The following is a 23,929-nucleotide window of genomic DNA, read 5'->3' on the forward strand; positions in this document are numbered from 1 at the left end:
AGTGAGGATGGCGCCACTGAGCGTTCGCTAGGGAATGTTTAATTATATGAACCAAATAGCGACGCTCTTTGACGTTTGACGGCTTTCAAGCCCGAACAAGAGTTGATAAAGCACTCTGATAAGACGATTTGGTACCATCTGATTACCATTTATTTCGAAGTTTGCAGAATTCTTTGAATGGTCAAATCGCGCTTGGTTCAGTTTTTTGCTGATAAGGATCAGAAATTTTCTTTATTTATTAAATTAATTTAAGTGCAGTATTATGAAGATGAAAGAAAGATGGTAAAAGGTCGTTGAGAAAAATGTAAAATATATAATTGATTAAAAAACTATTCTTTATATTACAAAACCGAAATTACTTTTTCGTCCTATATTTCAGTTTCCAGATTTATCGAAACTTCCATTTCCCGGTAAGAAAACATTCCATAATATGGACCGAGCCGTTTTAGAAAGAAGAATGAAAATGCTGGGTTCGTATATGAATGAATTGTGTCGTAATCATGTGATATCAACTCATCAAGGTCTTAAAGAACTTGTGATAACGTTCCTCGAACAGGGAGATTATGATAGAGCAAATGGAGGACCAATATCTAGTACCGTAAGTCATTATAAACATAAGTATTAATTTTTTTACATATTAAAATAGTTACTAGTTACCTTAAGTCTCTGAAGACGGTAACCACGTTATCGAAACGCTTATCAGACAGCGGATTGGTGTACGGTTATAGAAATTTCAACTTTATAATAAAAAATTAATTTTATTACTATTTTCAGATCGATACTTTGGTGAATCCTCTTAAAACTGGAATGAAAACAATTAAAAATATGCCGGAACATCTTATTAACACTGTTGATGAAGTAGTCGTCGGTCTAACGAAGGTGTTCCATCCAAAACCAGTGAGGTTTCCGGAAGCTTGTAAAGTTGGTGCCTCAATAGAAGAAGTGAGATATTAACATTCAATTATTGTTACAATTTATGTAATTATTCAAATTAATACCATTTACTTAAAATACAGGGTGGGGCACAATACAGATTCGGATAAATATGAGTTCTTGATTATATATTTTGTATTCAAGCATGTAACGGTAATGACAGTAACGACAAATCCTCATTACCTGAGGAGACAGAATTAAAAAGTGAAACAATTACGTACCTCTTTACCAAGCGATGTCCGTATTCTTTTAAATTCATTTTACCGGCGAAATACTGTTATGAATGAAGGACTTTTATTGTCCATCTCAAGAAATGTTCGGAAAAGTGAAATAAGAAAGAAATTATTTATTTTTTTAGCAAAAAAAATCAAAAGGTTGTTCATTCGATCCCGTTTAAAGTTATTGTTGAAAAATTAAAAATCCTCAATATAAAGTGAATTATAATAATAATGACATATCGTTTCAATTCCTTATATTTGTTAAATTATTACAAGTTAGATGAATCTCGATCAAAAATGGTCAAAATACCGTTACCAAGAATCATTTTTTTCTTCGTATAAATAACGGTATACAGAATGGAATTATGAGCGGGAATTTCGTCCACATACTGCTACCGCCTGTAGGTAGGTCTTCTTCTCGATACAAAGGTAGAATTTTAGGTTCAGGCCTTCTTGTATTTTCTTCTTCATCGGGATTTGGCATTACTTAGATTTTCATTTTAGTGAATTCAAAAATTACAATGTACGATGATGACTTTTGATTTAAATGAAATGATTTGTCACAATGACAATTCATTATATAACATTTGTGGTACATTTGAACTACTACGACTACTACGGTCCTCAAAGAGCCTTTGCCTCGTCCACCACATTCTCCAGTCATCGCGGTCCACTCCCACACACCTAGCATCCGGCCATCACTAAATATTTATTTCAATATGGTAAATTTTGATTACATGTTTTTGTTTTTAGACCGACGACAACATTCCACTTAGAATAATGTTATTGATGATGGATGAAGTGTTTGATTTAAAGTCTAGAAATCAATGGTTGAGAAGAAGAATCGTAACACTTTTGAGGCAGATAGTGAGAACAATGTTTGGTGATATAGTGAACCGCAGAATACTCGAATATGTGTCCTTCATCACTAGTCCAAAGAATGTAGCACATTATTTGTATATTTTTAAGTGAGTGAACGTTTTCACTACCTTGGAGTAAATAGTTTGTGGTTATTAATTTCTAACTTTTTTGATTTATAAGATTTTAAAAATGTCAATACCAAAAATTTGTTTCATGATTGATTTTAGATCTCCTTTCATAAAAAATCAGTTCAAAAGAATCCAAAAGAATGGATTCTTTTGAAAATGCTCCCAAGCAAGGAGCGAAACTTTAAGTTATACATAAAAATGTGATATTTTATTGAAGTTTCATTATTGTATCCAAACAACCTACGAACACAAGAAATTAGAAAGAGGAAGAAATAAATATTAGAGTTTTTTTGATAATTTTTAAAAGAAAGATCAATTTTGACGTTTCAAAATATCTTGATAAAGACTTAAAGATAAGTCGAAACGTCAAAATTTATCTCTCTTTTAAAAACTATCAAAAAAAAATTAATTTTGAAACAGAATAGGGGCCATCCATAAATTACGTCACACAAATTTCAGGACTTTTTAACCCCTCCCCCCTCCTTGTCCCAGGTTGTCACAATTTCAAAAACCCCTCCCCCCTGATGTGACGTCACACATTTTTCAAATTAATATATTTATTCAAAAATAATCAAAAGAAAACAGTTATTTTTATTTTTTTCCTAAGAAATAAGAAATTGAAGACATATATATATATATATATATATATATATATATATATATATATATAAGTAGTTTTTTATTGGGAACTATTCATAATATAGCTGGCAAAGACTTCTTTACAATTCATATATATATTTAGTGATAATTTGTGATAGAAAAGTTGAAGAAAATTCCATATTTTAGGTAAATTTATTTGCTTTTTTTTTGTTATTTTTAGACATTCTTTTTGGCCAAATGGTATTAGAAATGAAAAGAAACCAGAACGAGATAATGATACTAAAAATAGAACAAGAGTGGCTGCTAAAGTTGCTCTTTTATCGAGCCTGTCAGGTAATAATATACTATCAATATTAAATTGAATGTCATTCAATATACTGTAGTTCAATACGACGGTATCATACTCTAAAAACTAATGTTGAATCTTGTAACCTTATAATTATATAAAAAAGAAGAAATTACTAGAGTGTACTCTCAGTGTACTACAAAAAGCAGATATCGTAAAAGAACATAATTGAAAAAAAATGACAATCGTTTGAAAAAGATATAAAACGCAAAAGAGGAAAGTAAATAAAAATTCGAAAGTATAAGTAGTGACAGGAACACCAAACGGTTAGTTAAAATGAAAGGAAAATAATAAAAAAATTCCAAAAGTGAATATAAGTTAAGGATCCAGTATAAGCTATAATCAAAGTGATACAATGAGATGGTTCTTCTGGATGAATCCGTTTGTTCCGATGATGATTCTTCTTCAACATTTAATGAAGCGAGTGCTTCATTGTCATCTGTTGGTAAAAGCAGTATATTATCATCATAATCCAGTTGACTGCCTGCATTAGCACTTCTAGGTGGCCTCATTAAATTGACGACAATATTTATTTTAAATGCAGCTCGAAATGCTTTCACTGCTGGGTTTCTGTTATACCCTCCTCTTTGACGATAAACAGAAATTTGATTTTCAAGTGGATCTTGAATTAGTCTGTCTGTGAATAAATAATTGAAACCTTCATTTTTTGATCATTTGCAAATTGTTTAACGGAATTAATGGTAAGAAGAAAACCATCAAAGCTATCAGGTCTGGTCAAATTTCCCTTTTTCCCAACTTTGTATAGATTTTCTAATAAATCATATCCTGAGCTTAAAGATGCTAGCACTTCTGGATTCGTATCTCTCAGAACACGATTACAGGGTTTTGTTGAATGTAAACGTGTACTATTCAGGGCATCATATAAATTGTTCATGGTTAGAACAAAGTTAGCCGTGTTTTTAGCAGTACTTGAAATAAGTTCACCAGTTTCCAAAGATGTCATTATGGCAGAATAAACACTGTGACTCAATGACTCAACAATTGGGCAGCTAATTTAACCTTCATTTTTTCGAAAGAATTCGGATTGGGATTCAGATTGGGAGCATCAAAAAAAGCATAATATTTTTTCTCATTATGAAAAAAATAAGGTTGATTTTTGTTAACCCCCAAATGCTTTATGAGTTCCTGATTGGTAGTTGATAAATCACATACTATGCCTATAGTATATAGTATAGACCTATCCACTACTACTAAAATACCTACTTATAATCGTTTTGTCAGATTTATCATTGTGAAAGATATTTAAACAATGGCCTCATCCTTACCGATAAGTGTACCAACTAACTCAGGACCGGTCTTGGTTTCACATTGGAGAGCCAAAAGTTATAATAATCGAAAATATTATTTATTGTATTATCTATTTATACTTTTTGGATTGACCACAAAATAATATAGAAATGTTAAAACATATATTTTTGAAATTATAACCTATTAAAGTGCAATACAAAAATATATACCATTAAAAAATATATCCAAGGCGTCATATTTAATATAGTTATAACGTTACAAAAAAGACACCAACTACTACAGTTGAAAATATAAATTGCTCTTCTCCAAGATTTTTTATAAGTAACATTTTTTAAAAATAATTAATTTGTTCTATAGTTTTAAATAGGCTGTTTCTATAATCACTGTAGGAAATTATGGATAGGTAAATCGTGAAATAAATAACTAACATCAATATTTGTTGGGATGATATATTTATTCATAATGTGCGACTGGAAAAATGTACTTGTTGCTACCTTCAACTTTCAGAAATTATATTTTACAATGAGACCATAAATGCTTACAAAACCATCTGTTTGTTTAAAATGGTATAATAAAAGCAGGCAAAAGGTCTACTTATCTGAACCAAGTAGGTATGGTCATAAAAGCGGGTTATCACTAGCAAATAATATTATCTCTTGTTAAAAGTGTTTTTTGCAATATATATAATAAAATTGCAACTAAAATTCATTTTATTGAAAGTATTCAACAATCATAAGATGGTATATGACATTACTATATTCTTACCCTTAATAGATACGAGGACAAAAATGGTGATTATATTATGGAGGGACATTACATTGGTTAAAAAAGTTCTTTTTCATATCGAAAACACTAGGTAATGTTTAAAGTAAAGCTCTCAGTACATTTTTTGACAAAATCAAAACGAGTATCTACAACAGAAACGTATTTAAGAATAATCATTATTGATGTTAGTTATTCGAGATAAAAATGTGCTATATCGCTTAAATTGACTAATAATTATAATAAATAAGCATATTCTCATTGAAAACCTATATGTTTGCCTAGTGAAGGCACGAATCGTCGTATCGAAGATCTGGTGGTACATGTCTATAGTAAATTATATGTGATAAAAAGTGAAATTTTTACCTCATTGATAGGATAATTTCCAAATATAAACATACAGAAACACTACCTTATTATTATGTGCTTAGTTCATAAACATAAAAAAATAACAAAAAATACTATTTCAATTTTTGTGAAATATTAAAGTTCAGTCCTTTGTATTCGGTTAGTTGTGTTTATGTATAAGTTTGAAATATTTTCAAAAATGTTTTATTCTATTCTGTTTGCCTTTACTATAAAGGTGGCTTCTAATTTTAAATTTAGGTATTATTCAAGTACTTTTGATAATTTTATAAGATTGAATGGATTTGGAATTTGTAGTAAATTATTGTACTCGTATAATATGCAATGCGACCATAATACAAATAAACTCATTATCAGAAAAAACTATTGGACGAATTATCTTTTGTTGGACGATAATTAAATACCTACTTATGTTTAGTTTTGAACATTTGTAAACAGTCATTTATTCACATTCACTATTTTTTATTCCTTTAAGAAAAATAATTGTCTTAATAATAACTCACCCGAGTGTATAATCTGATCTCTTACTTAGTCCACTTACATGAAATAAACACACTTATTTCCAGCCATTTCGAAAAAATTGAAAAGAAGAAGTGATTATTTGTTATATAAATACATTTCAGTAAGTACTTCGCTAAATATAGTTTTTTTTTCGAAATTGTAAGTTGTAGCATTTATACATCTAGCGCCTTTTATAATTTGAATATTTTAACTAAAAGAGTAGTGATGTATATTAATTGTGATAATATCCACTTACCTTAAAAATGAGATATATATCCAAGTTCAAAAATTCTCAAATAAAAAAATAATCCAAATGCACAACCAACGAAACCCAACAATAACACAACGAACACAATACAATAATGAACTCAAATTGCAACTTTGCTATAGGCACTCAAAATAAGAAACTTTACAACGTAGCTTAAGGGTTGAATATAATATTCTAAATAATTTTGGTGCCATGTGTTATTGGGGTAATTCGGTAACCAAAGCTAGAAAACACGTAATTCAAGCTACGACGTACAGTAAAAAAAGACGTGCTGTGGACGCCAACTCTCCACTGCCATCTATTGGTGGCGTCCACCTCGTCAAATGATATCCTCATAAGGTTAACCTACTATGCTATTCTTTATACAATGCCTCTACACTCTATCGGCTGAAAATTTTAAAAAATTAATTATGAATAATTTTTTAATAGTGGAATTAAACTAATTGAAAATTTTGTTTCAGATGAACTCAAACATATTATTGGTTCAGAGACGACTAGGCGAGGTTTACTTACAATTTTCGATCTTTTCCAAAGACCAATTTTAAACCGTAGATTATTATATGTATTATTAGAAGGTATATTATGTAATTTATTTCCCGATAAGGAAATGAGTAAATTAATTATAAAATTATATTCAAAAACAAAGAAAAACGAACACACCAATACTCCAAAGACTAGGTGATTAATTTTAAGTTTTTCTATTTTGTTATCGGTTCTTTTTTGACATAGTTACAAGGTTAAGTTACAGGGTGGCGCAATAGAACCTGTCTGTGGTCCTAGACTTTTTGATTGTGGTTTAAACGTGGAACCGGTTTCTTCAAAACGCTTATTTTGATTAAATTTACACTCGGAACTTCATTAACCCATATTCTGAACGACACAGTTGTCTCGTGATGGCTATTAAAACTACACGAGTGCAACTATCCAAACGCTCCCCCAGCCACGCATCTTATCTTGTGAAAAAAGATGTTGCGATATGCACGTTCTACTGTACCACCCTGTAAATGAGATGAAAAAACATTCAGGGTTTCTTGATAAAAATAATGATGAATTTATGCCATATTTTTCTGTTTAATTAGTTAACATGAAGCTGTGTTCAGCTATAGGCCCAGTTTGATGCGTCGCTCCTTTTGATAAAACGATTTTATTAATTTTAATTCAATATTTTTATTTTAAACTAACATTATTTTATTGTAGTATAATTTTTAAGTATTTATAATAAACACGAAAGAAAAATAGGGTATAATCCTTAGGTACATAAATAATTATTTTCTTTTTATTATTAATCAATTTGAAAATTTACTTTTCCTAACATTGGTCTTTAATAGTGCAAAATCCCACTCAACCTTTTTTAGCTGAAATACTAAAAATAAATCGAAAAGCAATGTCCACATTCGAATAAACATCGTATATTTACATGTATGTAAAATATTCTCGCTTGAGTCGATTCAACTGTTTTTTCAGTATACATTCCAGACAAAATCTTCCACAAAAACTAATCTGAATCTTATTTTTTTTTTCGTTTCTAAAATTTAGGGGTTTCAAAAATTTTACCGCTGGGCCTCACGGGCCAAAGCATAAATCCATCACCAGCAGTGTTCATAAATTTTAATTTTTCTTTATTCCATACTTTCATGTTTTTATGTCACTACCTATGTAACTGTGTCGTGCCATTTTTTGTTTTATTTGTTACTTAATTTCGTTGAAAAAATTTTGAAAACTTTGTAGAACATAATATTTATTATTTTATTTTCAAATGAAAATCATTTACAAAGTGAAAAATAGTTACGGAACATGCACAATGTACTAAAATCAGCGCCTAAGACGCTATCAACAAAGCCATCCACTGAAATTTTCAGTAGGAATACTTTGAAAAAAGGGATGTACATAGCTTGTACCCTTAACACTTATTAATTTCTCGAATAGGAAAACTAAGATATGAGCTCGGAAACTAGATCAGGATCAATAAATTATAATTGAGAATATACTTATTAGGGTGACCCAAAAAAAAAACGATGTGATAATAAATTACTTCATTACTATAATACTGTAATTTGCTGTCAGATACTCAGTCTTGTTTATAATAATTTCTAAAAAATAATTTATAAACCTAGTGATAAGTAGTACTACGCAGTTTTCAAAAGTAAGTTATTTTCGAAGACATACTGTATATTATTTCTATTTATTTTTCTTAAATATTATACAGCGTGTCCATAAATTCGACTTTCATCGATTGTTATTGAAACTTCGCCACCACTATTCAAAAATTTTTGGAAAACCCTTTAATCGCAGTAGTACATTTTTTTTTCAAGGAAAACGTGTAGTTTAACGAACAAAAATCATTTTGTAGGACATTAACCTGTAAGTTGATACAGAAGAAACTATTTATTATTTTTTTCCTAAATAATCACAATTGCAGTCACGAAATGTTTGCCAAGAAAACGATTAATTTTAGATTATTCCGATCATTTGACCCAAGGAATTTCCCTTAGAACGTTAGCAGTCGAATTTAGTGACACCCTGTATATAATAGCCTATACTGTTGATAGTATTATTTGTAAACGTAATACAGCCATTTTATTTTCTAAAATTATACAATATTACAATTAATAATGCATTTTATTTTCCATTAAAATACATTCCATTTTAGTTTTCACAACTTTGATCAATTGACAGCAATCAATTTTCACCTAAACTTATGTTCCCCCTAAAAGAGTGTTTTGGCCATAAAGTCTTTTAGAACTGCTACTGGTGTTGTTTTTTAACCAATAACCTTCTGAATAGCATACGAGAGGATTTGGGAATCAAGGACAGTCTAATTTTGTAATACACAGATAGTACACAAATTTTATTAAAAATAAACACAAGTACATGAAACAATATGATACTCGAGTGGGTAGTATATGGTACCATAAAATATTCACGGATATTTACAGGGTTTCGACAAATCAAAACTTCGAACACTTTCTCTGCGGACCAAAAAACTATAAAGAAAAATCCTTTGTTGCATTTATTGATATGCAAACATGTAGTCCAAAAAAATAATCACAGTAATACTATTTTTATATAAACATTAATATCTAAAATATAGAAACTATTCAACAAATAAAAGAAAAGACACCATCAGACAATGGAGGTAATTTTTTTGTAATAAATTTTTTTCTTATCAAACTTTATTCAATTACATAAGCAATATATTATTTGCTTGCAGATTTAACGAAAAAAATTATTACATGGTAATAAACTAAATTTAATAAATGGTGCTTAAAAACTACATTTTTATCATTTAAATATAAAAACAATTTGATAAAATTAATCTAGTCAAATTTAATGGAATTAACGGACATGTCTATGGTGCCTCCCCGATAGGATCCCCGTTTTTTCTTAGTTTTCTCATGTCTGAACGATTTCCCTCTTGTATGTTTCAAATCTATATTGGCTCTCTCACCCCAGGATCCTCTTGCGTTAATCTGAAAAATTCATATATATAAGAAAAACACATTTGGAATTTTTAATTCATATAGAGAAAAGAAAAGATCAGCTGCTACACAATAACGTCTTTACTGATTTCACTGTCTATTCGATTTTATAAACACCTTCCTAATTTTATGGGACTAACGACTTTTTTATATAATTTATATTCTTGTTTAGAAGCCTTTATACCCTTTCAAGCATCAAAGTATTGGGACTTTAGTTTTCCTTTTTCCATCCTTTGCTACTTCATTCATCTGCTATATTGTTTCTTGTGCTACTTGTTGTGTCAAAGTTTCTCTGGGTCTTCCTCTCCTTATTTTCTCATATCTGTTAGCTTCTGTCACTATTTTTTTTGGCTTTATAGTGTTCCTCTCTTTATGTACCTGTACCAGTTTAATCGTTAAATATTTTGTTTCCTACATATTCCTGTTTGGGCTTTTCTATATTTATTTCATTTCATATTCTAAACATTCTCGTTTTCCCTTATATTTTCCGCAGTTACTTCATTACCAACAAAGAGTTATATATTTTGTTGTTAAATTTTCTTCCATTTCTTTTTCCCGAAAATTGTCTTATTAAGAGCTTATCATATTTGACTTGTTTTTCTTACTCAGTTCGTTATCTCTATATCTATTTTTCCGTATCTTCCAGTTAATAAAAAGTGATATCTCTATTCTTTATCGTTTTCCATATTTTCTTCTTTAATTTACTATCATTCTTTTGCATTACTTCCATCTTGTATTATCTTGTTCCATGTGTCTACTTTTTTAAACGTATCTGCTATGATTACTATATCGTCTGCATTTACGAATCTGTCAATTTTTAACGATTCTAGAGCCAATTATTTCTTTCAATTGAAAGTTCTTTTTTATTGTCCCACTCTATGTTATCGCCTCCACATACATTTACTATTTTGATTTTCTCTGTCACTTCTTCCTCTTTTGTCATTCTATTATCATATAATTCCCCTTCATCTTCGAATAATTTATATTCTAGAGATAATTTTCTATTCCTTTTAAGCCAAATACATAATTTCCATAGTTTTATATCTACTTGTTAATTGTCTGTTTATCATTTATTGTTTCCAGTTTACTCCCCATTTGCTTGGAGTAGATGTATAAAACTTCATCTCAAAAAGAACCAAACCAAGCCTCTGACAAGTTTCAATTTCTGCACCAACTAAATTTTGTAAGTGTGCAGCACCAAATCTTTGATGATGAGGATTTCACATGTTTAAAGCAACAGCATGGTTCCATAAAACTGACAACGTACGGTATGCTCCCGAGAACCGCTCCATAGGGTCAAAATTCCCAAAAGCTACCGATTGACATACCTTCCGAACCCCTCCGAATAACTGCGACACGCAATAAGCAATAGAAAGGTGAATTGTGTTTTGAGACACCTCGTATATCCAAGAATTGTCTAATCGTCAAATTTTTGTAAATATATTGGGTTTTTTGGAAAGTTTTATAAATAAATAAATATGAAAACACTTACTAAACGCACGCTACTGTGTTTTTTGCCTTTGGCGCTTTCTCAAAATTCTCTTTTTATTTTTAAACTAATTGGATATACACAATTTAATAATATTTTATTGCCATTAGAGAAAGAACTGAACGTAGCTTGTAGTTATATTGTATCAATTGTTTTGGCTTTACAATTTTCATTTGATTGTCTCGAGAAAATTTATAAAAAATAGTATTTTTTTTACTTGATAAATACTCACATGTATTATTTATAAAATCCTGTAATCTAATCATCAAATGTGATTTTCTTATTTTCCGAAGGTTTTGATCCAAAACTGTCTCTCTGATTGAAGGATTTATTACCGAAACCTCCACGTCCACCACCCCTTCCTCCTCTATCGTTACCGCCGAAAGATTTCCTGAAACCACCATCCCCACCTCTACGATTTCCTCCCCTACCTCCTCTAAAACCACCATCCCCACCTCCACGATTTCCCCCCCTACCTCCTCTAAAGCCGCCCCTTCCGCGGTTATCGCCTCCGTCTCCCCAACTTTTTCTCTCTCCATCATTACCCCAACTTCTCCTTTCGCCTCCATCGAAATTTCTGTTACCACCTCGGCCTCCTCGGAAATTTCCTCCGCGGCCTCCCCCACCGCGACCGCCAAACGAATTTCTATTTCCCTGTTTTTTTTGAAATTTTAAACGTCCAATAAGAAGTTTTTGGAAAACGCAGCAATATGAAAAGAAGGAAAAAATATGTAAGTACAACGGAAATGGCAAACTATATTTAAAGGAAAATGTGCAAATCTCATCAAGTTTTTAGTTAAGTTTCCTTTTAACTATATTGAACAGTAAAGGTAGCTGTTAAAAAAAAAATTTACAATCCCTTAAACGGATGCTTGCCACATCAGTTGCACTTTTCATGAGATTTGCACTTTACCTTAGCATCAAAAGAATTATCTGCTAAGCGTGGATCAATGTTAACTTCATCATCCTTGACTCGACGAAACGGCGTATTCTTTTGCTAAATTGAATAAACAAATTTTAATAGGGACAAAATTTTTTATCAACACTCTCCAGCAAAATAAACGAATAAATTGTTATTTTGACAAACTTTTTTTGAAAGAACTTTCACTGTTACTAAGGAGGATTTTCGGAGGAGTGCAAAAGCAAAACGAGTGGAGAAGAACGAACGCAGAGATGAAAGTTCTATATGGTCAAGCTGAGATGGGATATATGGTCAGAGCAAAAAGACTCCGTTGGATGAGGCATATAGTTAGAATGGATGAAGAAAGATGAAAAGATCCTGGTAAGGAGTGAATGAACAAAAGGAAAAGAGGGCGTCCATGAAAAAACTGATAGAAGCACGTAGAGAAGATTTAGAAAGAATAAAATCAAAATATTGAAACGAATATGGATTCAGGATACGAACGATACGAATTGGCAATTCAAATGAACATTTAAGTAGACAAACTATTAGAAATTAAAATGTATATCATACATTCAATTTCAATAGTCTTAAGTAAAACAACATATGACATTGATATCAGGCAATTAACCTAAATATTCAAATTGTAGTTCAGTTTTTGACAATTGGAACTAGAAAGAAAGAAGAAAAAAGGTTTACTAAAACCAATTTATTTATAGATCAGTGCATTCCTCATTAAATAATAAGGCCAGCTTACAAAAACTTGGATCATGTATTAATCAGTGCAATAAACTTGTATTTTCTACAATAGTGTTTAAACACGAAAATGCATTGATTATATTTTGTTCCACCTCCATAAAGTTATTTTTTTATCAAATTTTGAAGGATTACAATAAACAAAATTATGCATCAATTTTGCTGGAGTGTTAAATTGAAAAGAAAATTTTCTGTATACACAATATCCTAGTTTCAAATGAATAGAAAAATTATCCATCAAATTAAAAATCTTTATAAATTACCGTAATTAATATCAAATACATTTTTTCCTAATGAAAATGTATGATCAAATGGAAATATATTTGAAATAGTTATTATTAAACCAAATTCTAACCTTATCATTTCCATTAAAACTATTATTTTGCCCTGCTTTGACAAAATTGTCATATTTTGGTTTCTTTATCGTCAATTCGGAATCATCTTCAACATTTTTATTTTGTTTTTGTTTCTTTTGTTGCGGTGCAGGTTCTTCCTCTTCCTCTGAAGATTCTTCTTCAGATGAAGATTCTTTTTTAGGTGCAACCTGGAATTCAAAAAACATATAACACCCATCAATAATTTTTAATAATTCTGCAAATAGTTGAAAAATATAAGACCAAACTTTAGTTTTAAAATCTTAAGGTTGGTATCTACACTGAATTTCAATTGGAAAAAATTATTTATTTCCCAAAGCAGTAAAAACATGATGTATAATTCCCAACAATAATTATAATAAGTGTTAAATAATTGATATAACTAACTAACATGATTAATAAAGATGACATAACAAGAATGATTGAATAATATTGAATTTTTACCTTTTTAGGTGTAGGCGTTGCTGTTGGTTTCTTTTGTGCTGGTGACTCATCATCACTAGAATCTTCCTCCGAAGAACTCTCTCCTTTCTTAGCAACAGAGTTTTTCACAGGAGCTGAAGCTTTTGGTTTGGGTTTCTCATCTTCGTCACTAGAATCATCTGAACTACTTTCTTTAGCAGTAGGTTTCTTTGATGGTACTACTGCTGGTTTTTTTGCAACAGGAGTTTCTTCCTCGTCGCTGGAGTCATCAGAACTACTGTCCTTTTTAGTAGCAGGTTTTTTTGATGGTACTGCTGCCGGTTTTTTTGTAACAGGAGATTCATCCTCATCACTCGAGTCATCTGAGCTACTCTCCTTAGTAGCAGCTGGTTTATTTTGCGCAATCACAGCTGGTCTTTTGATCGCCTGTGTTGTCTCCTCCTCACTTGAATCATCTGAACTACTTTCTTTTTTATTGACAGTTTTTTTCTGAGGTGATAATTTTTGCTTTTTGGCGATTGCAGCAGGTTTGGTTTCTTCTTCCTCTTCACTGCTATCATCTGTCTCTTCAGCAGCTGCAGTTAATTTCTTAGCTGGAGTCTATAAAAATGTATTTATCACAATAAAATATTCAAATTTGCAATTTGGTATCTTAGGATTTCATGTACAGTAGAACCCCGGTTATCCGTGTTCGCGATTATCCGTGGTGCGAGGAGAACAGTAAAAAAAAAATCAGGGCGCCCGACTTTTGAGATGGAATACCCATTTCTTTCCTTGCTCAATACCACCCTTTGGAGTAATAAATTATTGAAGGTTTGTTGGGTAAAAAATAAACACCTTGAATTTATTTGTATGTACGTAATTATTAAAAATATGCACCCATTCATTACAAGAAGTATCCGTATCGGAGGAGAGAAATTATGTAAAATAAAATATTAAACTTTAAATGTGTACATATGTAATTAAGGTTTCAGACGCCTGACCTATTATTGATTCTGAGAAGCGTTTATGTCTAAGTAGAAAGAGTCGCAAAGCCTGAATTGCTAATTCATTCCAGCAAATGGTTTTTGTTGATTTTCCCCCTACTCAAACCTCACTTTTGTTCACTTTCAGTGTTTCAGTAGCTTCTGATTAGTTTTCACCTACTGATCGGTTGGCTAGTTTCTTTGTTTATTGACTATGGCTTCAAAACGTAAGCGTGTCGTGTTTTCTTTGGAACAAAAAGTGTTCATTATTAACCGTGTCTTAGATCGTGGTGAGAGTGTAAGAAAAGTGGCGGGTGAGTTTGGTGTGGGAGAGCAGACAGTGCGTGATTTAATTAAACGAAAGGATGAAATTTTGCGGTTCATATCTTCAGCTGATTCCACATCTCTGCTAGCGTCAGGAAGAAAAACAATGAGGAAGTCAACATTATCTGACATGGAATCAGCTTTGTTTGAATGGTTTAAACAAAAACGTGCTGAAGGGATTCCTATCTCTGGACCGATGGTTTGTGAAAAAGCTAAGTGGTTTCACGAAAGGTTGAATATTGATGAACCATTTGGAGCTTCACAGGGTTGGTTATTTAGATTTAAAAACCGGCATGGGATTAGACAATTAGACATTCAAGGCGAAAGTCTAAGTGGCGATTTAACAGCTGCTACAGTTTTCAATGAGGAATTTGGTTCATTGATCTCAAAATTAAACTTGTCCCCCAATCAAATATACAACGCAGATGAATCAGGGCTCTTTTGGAAAATGTTACCGTCGAAAACATTAGCTGCGCAGTGTGAAAAGTCAGCTTCTGGACATAAATCTAGTAAGGAAAGGCTCACTGTCATGACATGTTCAAATGTATCGGGTACACACAAGCTAAAACTAACAGTGATCGGGAAAGCTAAAAAACCACGATTGTTCAAAGGAACAGATGTGAAAAGACTTCCGTGTAACTATTACAGCCATCCAAAAGCTTGGATGAATCAGGCTATTTTCAAAGAATGGTTTTTTCAAGATTTCGTGCCATCTGTGAAGAAATTTCAGGAAGAAAATGGACTTCCAAAGAAAGCTGTTCTCCTACTTGACAACGCTCCTAGTCACCCATCAGAATCTACCCTGAAAACCGAGGATAGGCTAATTTTTGTCACCTACCTTCCTCCTAACGTCACATCATTGATACAACCAATGGACCAGGGCGTCATTTCTTCCTTAAAACGGAGGTATAAAAAGATTTTCTCCGTTTCCTTCTCCAAGAAAATTGTGTCGATTCAATGAAGGACCTCCTCAAAATGTGGACAATAAAAGATGCCATTTTTGCTGTTTGTGATGCATGGGAAAACTTGCCATCGAGTACATTAAGACTTTGCTGGGCAAAAATTTTGGACCAAGAATATGGGGAAGAAGACAACATGGATGAGCACGATGATGTACAAACTTGCCTTGAACTGTCTAGATCTATTCCAGATTTCATCAATGTTGACCGAAACGATATTGTTGATTGGCTGCAAAAAGATGAAAATGAGGAGGGGTTTGAAATCCAAACCGATAGTGACATTGTAGCGCATTATCTTAGTAGTGATACACCATCTACTTCTCAACTGCCTGATTTGGAGGAGATTGATAGTGACACTGACAATTGTTTTGGTCCGAAGCAATTGATATTCTTCTGAATTTTTGCGAGCAAGAAAATTTTGATTTAAACGACGTTATCAGTCTCAGAAAAATCAGGACCAAGGTGAGAAAAGTTATTGCCAACGGTAAAAAACAAAAACTGATAACACCTTATTTTTGATCTATGTAAATTCACTCCCCGATGTATTTTTCATTCTTTTTGATTTTTTAATCACTAAGAATGCATTCGATTTATGTTTTCTTTTGTATTTTGTACATAAATATAAACTGTTGTTAGAGAAAATATGTTACGTATTTACTTACAATAGCGTCTAGTAAAATATTACTATCTCCGGGAATATCTCTAATTGGTGTTAATTATGTTTGTGCATGCTTATAATTGATAATTTTGATGTACTGATTTACATTTCTACAAAAATTGATGTTCAATAAATTTTTTCTCGATTAACCGTGTTTTTCATTTATCCGTGTAAGGGGGACCCCACCATTACCCCGGATAATCGGGGTTCTACTGTACTTATAAAGAAATGTGATCTAAACAGAAACACAATCATGCATAGAAAAACTTACTCTATAAAAAGGGTAGTTTTCTTTCTTGGATAATAAGTTTTGAGTTTTTACTGGCACTGATTAAAAAAATATCAAGTTAGTGCTTTACCTGTTTGGGTGTGGGAGCTATGGGTTTCTTTGCCACTGGAGCCTCATCCTCACTGGACTCTTCATCTGAAGAGCTTACATCTTTCTTAGCAACAGGTTTTTTCACAGGTACTGCGACTTTTGTATTGGGTTTCTCATCTTCATCACTAGAATCATCTGAGCTACTCTCTTTTTTAGTAGCAGGTTTCTTAGCTACTACCACCGGTTTTTTTGTACCAGGAGTCTCTTCTTCATCACTAGAGTCATCTGAACTACTCTCTTGTTTTGCAGTAGGTTTCTTCTGTTCTGCTACTGCTGGTTTCTTTTGTATAGTTGCCACTGGTTTTTTAACAGCTGGAGTTTCTTCCTCAGAACTCGAATCGTCTGAGCTACTCTCTTTTTTGGATACTGGTTTTTTTGAAGGTGACACTGCTTGTTTTACTGCTGCCGTAACAGGTTTACTTTCCTCACTGCTATCTTCAGAACTGCTTTCTTCTGCCTTTTTAACAACAGCAACAGGTTTTTTAGGAACAACAGCAGGTTTCTTAGCTGGAGGCTTCTCATCCTCAGAGGAGTCTTCTGAACTACTTTTTGCTTTCCTTTTTGCTCCAGTAACAGGTTTAATAGGTGCTGCTTTTTTGGGTTGTTCTTCAGACGAACTGTCGTCACTGCTACTCTGTTTTGCTTTTACTGGTTGAGGTTTAGGTTGTTGAACTTTGGGAGGTTGTTCGTCTTCTGAAGAATCCTTAAAAATATAGGAGCATTTGATATTAATGAATAATTAATTATTTGCCAACAATGAAACGGAAGAGCTTCATCATAAACTTATAATTAGGATTAAGTACTTTCTAAACATTCATATCATGATCGAATCAACTGATTATAGTTTCAGAAAGACCATATGCAAAAATTATAACAAACATACTGTTAACACTGCTCCAACACTCACAATTACTGTGTAATTGTTAGTGTTGATGTAGTGGTAATGTAAACAGTGTATTCAGTATTAAGTATCACCAATGGTTCCAAAAATTCCATGGTACTAAAATCAATCAAATCAAAACTGTTAAATCTTAATCAATTTAATACGCTACAGAATTTCCAAACACAGAAGTACACTACAACAATTCTACTGAATTAACCTAAACAATATTTCGCAAAATTGATAACTATCCCTAACTAAAAAACAGTATATTAATTCCCTAAACCACCATTATAATCAGCAATGTACCTATATTTGTGGCAAACAAAATATTAACGTGATTACTTACTTCTGAATCGGAGCTACTATCCTTCTTTTTATTTTTAGGTGGTTTTACAGATTGTTTAGCAATAGATTTTTTTGTAGTTTCTTCTTCCGAGCTTTCCTCGCTGCTAGTTTCATTATTTTTTGCAATACCATTTTCACTAGGAGCTAGAAGTACTGATTTTCCTTTGATACCTAATTTTAAATAAGATGCTACAAGCTCACTGAGATCGAGTGATCCTTTTTTTAAAGTACTCTAAAAGAAAAAGCACGTTTCAAACATGGGTATAAAAACACGTGGTGAGTAGTATACATCCAAACAAACTGTTTTACACAAAAAAAAGAATAATGATCGACTCGATTATTATTGATCATGAAAGTTACTTACTGCCTTTGTTTCTTTTTGGAACGGCAAAGCCAATTGTTTATTTTTTTTATACAAAAAATCGAAAACTAGCGCGTTGACCAGAGAATCGGTGCTCGCAGCCATTTTAGACATTTGAAAGGAAAGAAACAGGCTGTACAATAAATGCAACAAAGCACCACAAATATTTTACCCAGTTATGCCAACATACCTCGAGATATATATGAGAGTACATCTACTTCAGAATGAGCCGCAGTGCAATCAACATTTATTGGTTAGGAAGCTAATAGATAAAATTTTTTCGGAAGCTATGATTGTTAAACTGATCATGTTTTGAATGTTTGGAGAATACTCCGGATCACCTCCTGTATATTTTCGAAAATTAAAAGTTGTAAAGTTATTTACTAGTGATGACGTCACAAAGACATTGTTGCCAATAATTTGAAAATACCCACAGATCACCTATATTGCTATCGACTAATACTACTACTAATATGACATTTATAAAATACCGGCAAATTTAAATTTTATTAATGGCGTGTGATTTCAATTACTTAAATGTAATGTAACTAATAAACGTTCAAATTTATGACTTTGCTTGTAATATTTCTCAAAATGACATATTTTTAAGATATAGCACAAAAGATGGAATCTGGAAATTCATTAGTTGTAATCTTATCAAGTGAAAGAGAGCCAAATCTGGCGTTTCGTATTTGGCCCTAAAAATCAGTGACAATAATGCTGGAATGGGAAGGTGTATTATCGTGGTAAAAATCCATACATTCTTAACCCACGACTCTGATCGTTTGAGACGAATTACTACACGTAGACGCCTCAAAATGACCAAGTAGTAATCCTTATTGACCTTAATTTTCGACCTACTTTAATATGGTTTTTCGGTTTCAGCTCATTTTTGGAGCACCATTCGTTAGATTGTTGGACAACTCCGACGTCACTTATACCTTGAACCTCTTAAATACTTGCGTTTCAAATAAAGTAGATTTCGAAACTTCTGAAACCTTTTTAATGTTTCCGTAGCCGTAATTCTATTGAAAATACAAAATTTTAACTCTGACCTGGTCAAATTAGATTAGACAATGCACAATTTTTTTTGTTTTTTAATTATAGAACTTTAGCATAATAAATTTATTAAAATATTATATGTGATGACGGGAAATTAAGATATGAATTGAAACGAATATTTCTCCTTGCGATAGAAATCATGTTTTTGCTGAAGATGTTACATTACATTTCTTACGAAATAGTGAAGTGAATAAAATTTTTTGAATGTTTATAATGATCTGCATGAATCTAATCGAGTAAAATGGTACATTATTTATTAAAGTCGGCAAACAAATAATGAGTTTATTTCTGTGGATCACAGAAAGTGGTTTTGTGAACACATATAATGTATCAGATAGCCTCTATTTTTGAGAATAATTGTGAATATAAAGAAAAACAACCCCGATGCGCATTGAAACTAACCAGCCGCAGTCCAATATTTTTTAAGTTGCGCTCGAGTTCTATAAGTAAAATGCAAGGGTCGCGTTTGATTTTCAGCTCTTTTGAACGTCGTATGAAAAATGGTAAAAATTATCGCCACTATCAAAGCCATAATAACTCGATTAGTTTTTTCGTCGCACGGTTTTCTCGCCATTTGGCAAGTGACGACGTTTAAGAAGAATTATTTTTATTGGTATTTAAGTTCCCCTATTTTATTGTTATTTTTTGAAGGGATCTTCACACTCACTATTAAGGAAAATCAAGAGTGGAAGTGGTAAGTCATTAAACTGATTTTTACAATGAATTAAACACATATCAACCAGTTTTGAGAAATCCAAATAATTTTGCTACTCATATTCACTATAAAGACCAATTTTTGACGAAATTGGAATTATCTTTTAAACTACTTCTTATAGAAGTCAAATTGAAGTTAGAGCAGGAAATTTTTTTAAAGATTTAGCTTAAAAAAATCGATTGAACACAAATTGAACTGAGAAAAACAAGTTTTTGATGAAGTAACCTCACACAAACCAATTTTGGATTCAAATGAACCTTGAAAAAATCATTTTGTTTACAAATTGACGTTTTATTAAAAAAATACGATAAAATAAAACTTAGAAAAACCAGTTTTTGACCGACTGAAGTTTGGTAAAACAAAATGAACCTGCAAAAACCAATTTTCTTCAAATGAAAAATTGAAATAAAATTTTTCACAAAATTAAGTTCAAGAAATCCACTTTTTTAACAAATAGAACTTGGCAAAACTAATTTATATTTCAATTATTATATTATTATTAAGATAATTTTTGATCGAAATTAAAAATAGAATTCGTAATCATTTTTGTAGTCAGTGCACAAAAAATTAGAAACTTCTCGAAAATATTTTTCATTGTTTTTTTTTTGTTACTCCGCGGTTCATCTGCTTTAGTATTAATTAATAACAATTTCTTCTTATGAAAACAAATTTTTGATCAAGTTGAACATCGAAAAGCCAAGTTTTGATCAAACTAAAATCAAAAGGCACAATCATCAGTGGTATTCATTGCAGAAACAATTAGAATCTTGTCAAAATTCTTATCTTTCTTTCTGTTAATCTGGGCCTAATCTGTTTCAGTAGAAAATACAATTTTTTGAATAAATCAAACTGAATACAACTAATTTATGACTAGTAAATCCAACATTTAACTTGTCTTGAACAATATGAGAAAAATTTATTATTCTATTAAATAAATTTCACTATCTACAGGGTGATCCCGTCTCTAGAATATTTATTTAACTTTGAATTTTACACGGCAATAGCATTGTAATATTCCATTCGGGTTGTTACGTTTTTCTTCAAACATTTTGAATAATCCTTTGTTTACGTATGTGGCACAGTAGTCACTTTGGATTCATTTCGAGTTTTTGATGAAATTAGTTTGTTATCGACCTCCCACTCCATTCGATAAATTCAATAAAACCTCGGAATGTATTCGAAATCGCTCTCTACCTATCTACAATTCAAGTAAAAGTAATTTTTAAGAAATTTGCTGTTTTACAGCTGCCAGGCTGGGAGTTTCCACAACAACCATCAGACTATAAACTCAACCTCAACTCTAACATCCGGAAATCCAGTTGATATCTGCAATTTCCATAGATAAGTTCCAGCCTTATCTTCCATATATAAATAAGTCTGAGTTGATTTTAAGCTCATCGTTCGAACTTAATTATACTTTTGATTAATTGTTTTGTTTGTGGCCGTGATAGTAAATTTAGTGATTACTCAGTTTTATTTTTTTTTTGATAAATAAGAAGACGAGTCTTCGTGTCCTTCATCTTTGGCTGGTCCAGGTTCTGGGGGCCACAAATGTTCGTTCAAGAGTACCAACAAACTCTCCAAACGTACTAGTTCGTTCAAAGACGATTTTTTGGGGAAGACTCAGATTTATTTATATATTAAAGATGAAGCTGGGACTTAACTATGGAAACCCGGGATGATTGCAGCTCTCAACTGGATTCCCAGATGTTAGAGTTGAGGTTGAGTTTGTAGTTTGGTGGTTGTGTATGTTTGTGGAAACTCCCAGCCTGGCAGCTGTAGAATAGCGAATATAAAGGATAAAATCACCACAATTTATTAAAATTCACTTTTACATGAAGTGTAGATAGGTAGAGGAAGAATTCGAATCAATTTCGAGGTTTTATTGAATATCTCGAATGGAGTGGGAGGTCGACAAAAAATTGTTTATTTCAAAAACTCCAAAGTTAGAATAACTAAATCCGTAGTGACTACTGAGCCACAATACATGAACAAAGAAATATTCAAAATGTTTAAAGAGTTTGCCACAGAAAACTGCCATTCATTGATAGTTATGACGTTCCAAAACATATTCGTATGAAATTTTAATACAATGCTGCCAATATTTGCGGCAAAATCGCTAAAAGTATGTATATTTTTTTCATCAACGCCCTTTATCTTGAATACCGATGGCGTTACGAACAAACTCCAAATATTTTTCAGTTTTCCATCTACTTAGAATCGGGATTATATTTTTTTGAAAGAACCTGTATATCTGTGAATAACTTGAATTGGAAGTTGCTTTTTTCGCGTATATTGAAATGTGATAACTAAGGATGAAAGAGAGACTAAGACCACTTATCCATGGAAACATATAAGGTCTAAGAATTGATAAAATACGGAATTACGTTTTTTCTGAGTCAGAAAATTAATTATGTTTCTCTTCGCAATTAGGTACGATCCATTTTTCAAGACGTTAACAGAATCCGGCTAAAGGTTTACTAAAATCTGTAAAAATCAACCCACAAATTTTGCACAGACATTTTTTTATCTTAAGCGTTGATCCAAAAGCAATAATTCGGCACTACAGCCCTGTGTAGATCTTAGATCTTAAGCAATGGACATCAATATCATTCTGTCCCTTGACTTGGAACACAATCCTGTGATACGAATAGTTCGGAGATCATCAATGACATTATCCAATCATCTAATTTTTAATCTCCCTCTTCTCTTCGTATTCAGCATTTAAAACTTTTTTTAGCATTCAAACTATTAGATTCGTCAAGCTTTGATAAAATGAAGAATATCTTAGCTTTGTAATATGCCGCTTTATATCTCCCTTTAACCTTCTTTATCGTAGTTTGTCAGTGTCTAAGTTTCATCACCGCATGAGACTACTGGGCGGATAAGAGTTTTATAGATCTGCATTTTAGAAGTGAAGTTTGCACCTTGATGGATATTGAGCATTTTGCATTGTTATTATTAACAGTTTCCCAGAGTTATAGAAGGTTGTTACTCCAAAGATTCAGTTTTATATTGCAAGATCTACTGCGTTGGATATTTTATCAGCCGAAGCGATTATGTAATGAGTTTTACTTTCATTAATTATGAGTCTGATCTCTCTAGCGTGTTTGTGTTAAATATTGTACGTGTCGAAATGGTTCTCTTTTATTTTGTTGTTAAGATGTGATGTTGAGTTCCTTTTTTATACCATATCTTAGACCACTCAGTGATATGGACTGCTACTCCTCCTATTCCCACAAGCACGAGGAAAATGGCAAAACATCTATTAGGACTATCGTCAATTAATGGTCATTTTCGATACGATTAATTAAAATTTTTATAAAAATCAACTTCAATTCATGCAATCGAAATTCGAAACGCTTGTAGATTATTTTAGACTCATTAAAAGCAACCAAGGTTACAAAATATAGAAACCACTTCTTCACTAAAGTGGAAGTTCAAATTACTTAATGGATTAAACTCCACATTCATAATTTGTATATCGGATTCACGAGATTTGATTAGGAACCGTTGTTATCTGCTGTTTACAACAAGCTCAAGCAAATCTGATGTTTGAGATTCGGTTCAAAATTATATTCGTAATTTATCATTTATCTAAGAT

The 23,929-nt window shown here is 31.8% G+C and overlaps 2 protein-coding genes across 5 annotated transcripts in view; one reads left to right on the top strand and one right to left on the bottom strand.

Moving 5' to 3' along the window:
- The window catches only part of LOC130440564 (sorting nexin-13-like), a 28,274-nt gene extending 19,412 nt beyond the window's left edge, over nt 1–8,862 (top strand). For all 3 annotated transcript variants that reach the window (XM_056773815.1, XM_056773816.1, XM_056773814.1), the window contains exons 13-17: nt 380–598; nt 775–942; nt 1,905–2,119; nt 2,961–3,073; nt 6,714–8,862. In XM_056773815.1, coding sequence (XP_056629793.1) covers nt 380–598; nt 775–942; nt 1,905–2,119; nt 2,961–3,073; nt 6,714–6,934 — 936 coding nt within the window. In that variant the 3' untranslated portion in view covers nt 6,935–8,862. The remainder of the gene's footprint in view (nt 1–379; nt 599–774; nt 943–1,904; nt 2,120–2,960; nt 3,074–6,713) is intronic.
- On the bottom strand, nt 7,757–18,731 carry LOC130440565 (nucleolar protein dao-5). Of its 2 annotated transcripts, XM_056773818.1 has the most exons (7): nt 18,552–18,731; nt 18,189–18,419; nt 16,940–17,662; nt 13,696–14,274; nt 13,233–13,421; nt 12,134–12,217; nt 7,757–9,722 (listed from the first exon to the last, which is right to left on the bottom strand). In XM_056773818.1, exons 1-7 carry the CDS (start codon nt 18,660–18,662, stop codon nt 9,570–9,572), a joined length of 2,070 nt encoding a protein of 689 aa, XP_056629796.1. In that variant the 5' UTR covers nt 18,663–18,731; the 3' UTR covers nt 7,757–9,569. The 2 variants fall into 2 exon arrangements, with proteins under 2 accessions (XP_056629796.1, XP_056629795.1); XM_056773817.1 differs by lacking the exons at nt 7,757–9,722; nt 12,134–12,217 and adding an exon at nt 11,459–11,874.
- Nucleotides 18,732–23,929: the final 5,198 nt, after the last annotated feature.

The sequence above is a fragment of the Diorhabda sublineata genome, chromosome 2 (assembly GCF_026230105.1).
Source record: "Diorhabda sublineata isolate icDioSubl1.1 chromosome 2, icDioSubl1.1, whole genome shotgun sequence".
NCBI classification, from domain to species: Eukaryota; Metazoa; Arthropoda; class Insecta; order Coleoptera; family Chrysomelidae; genus Diorhabda; species Diorhabda sublineata.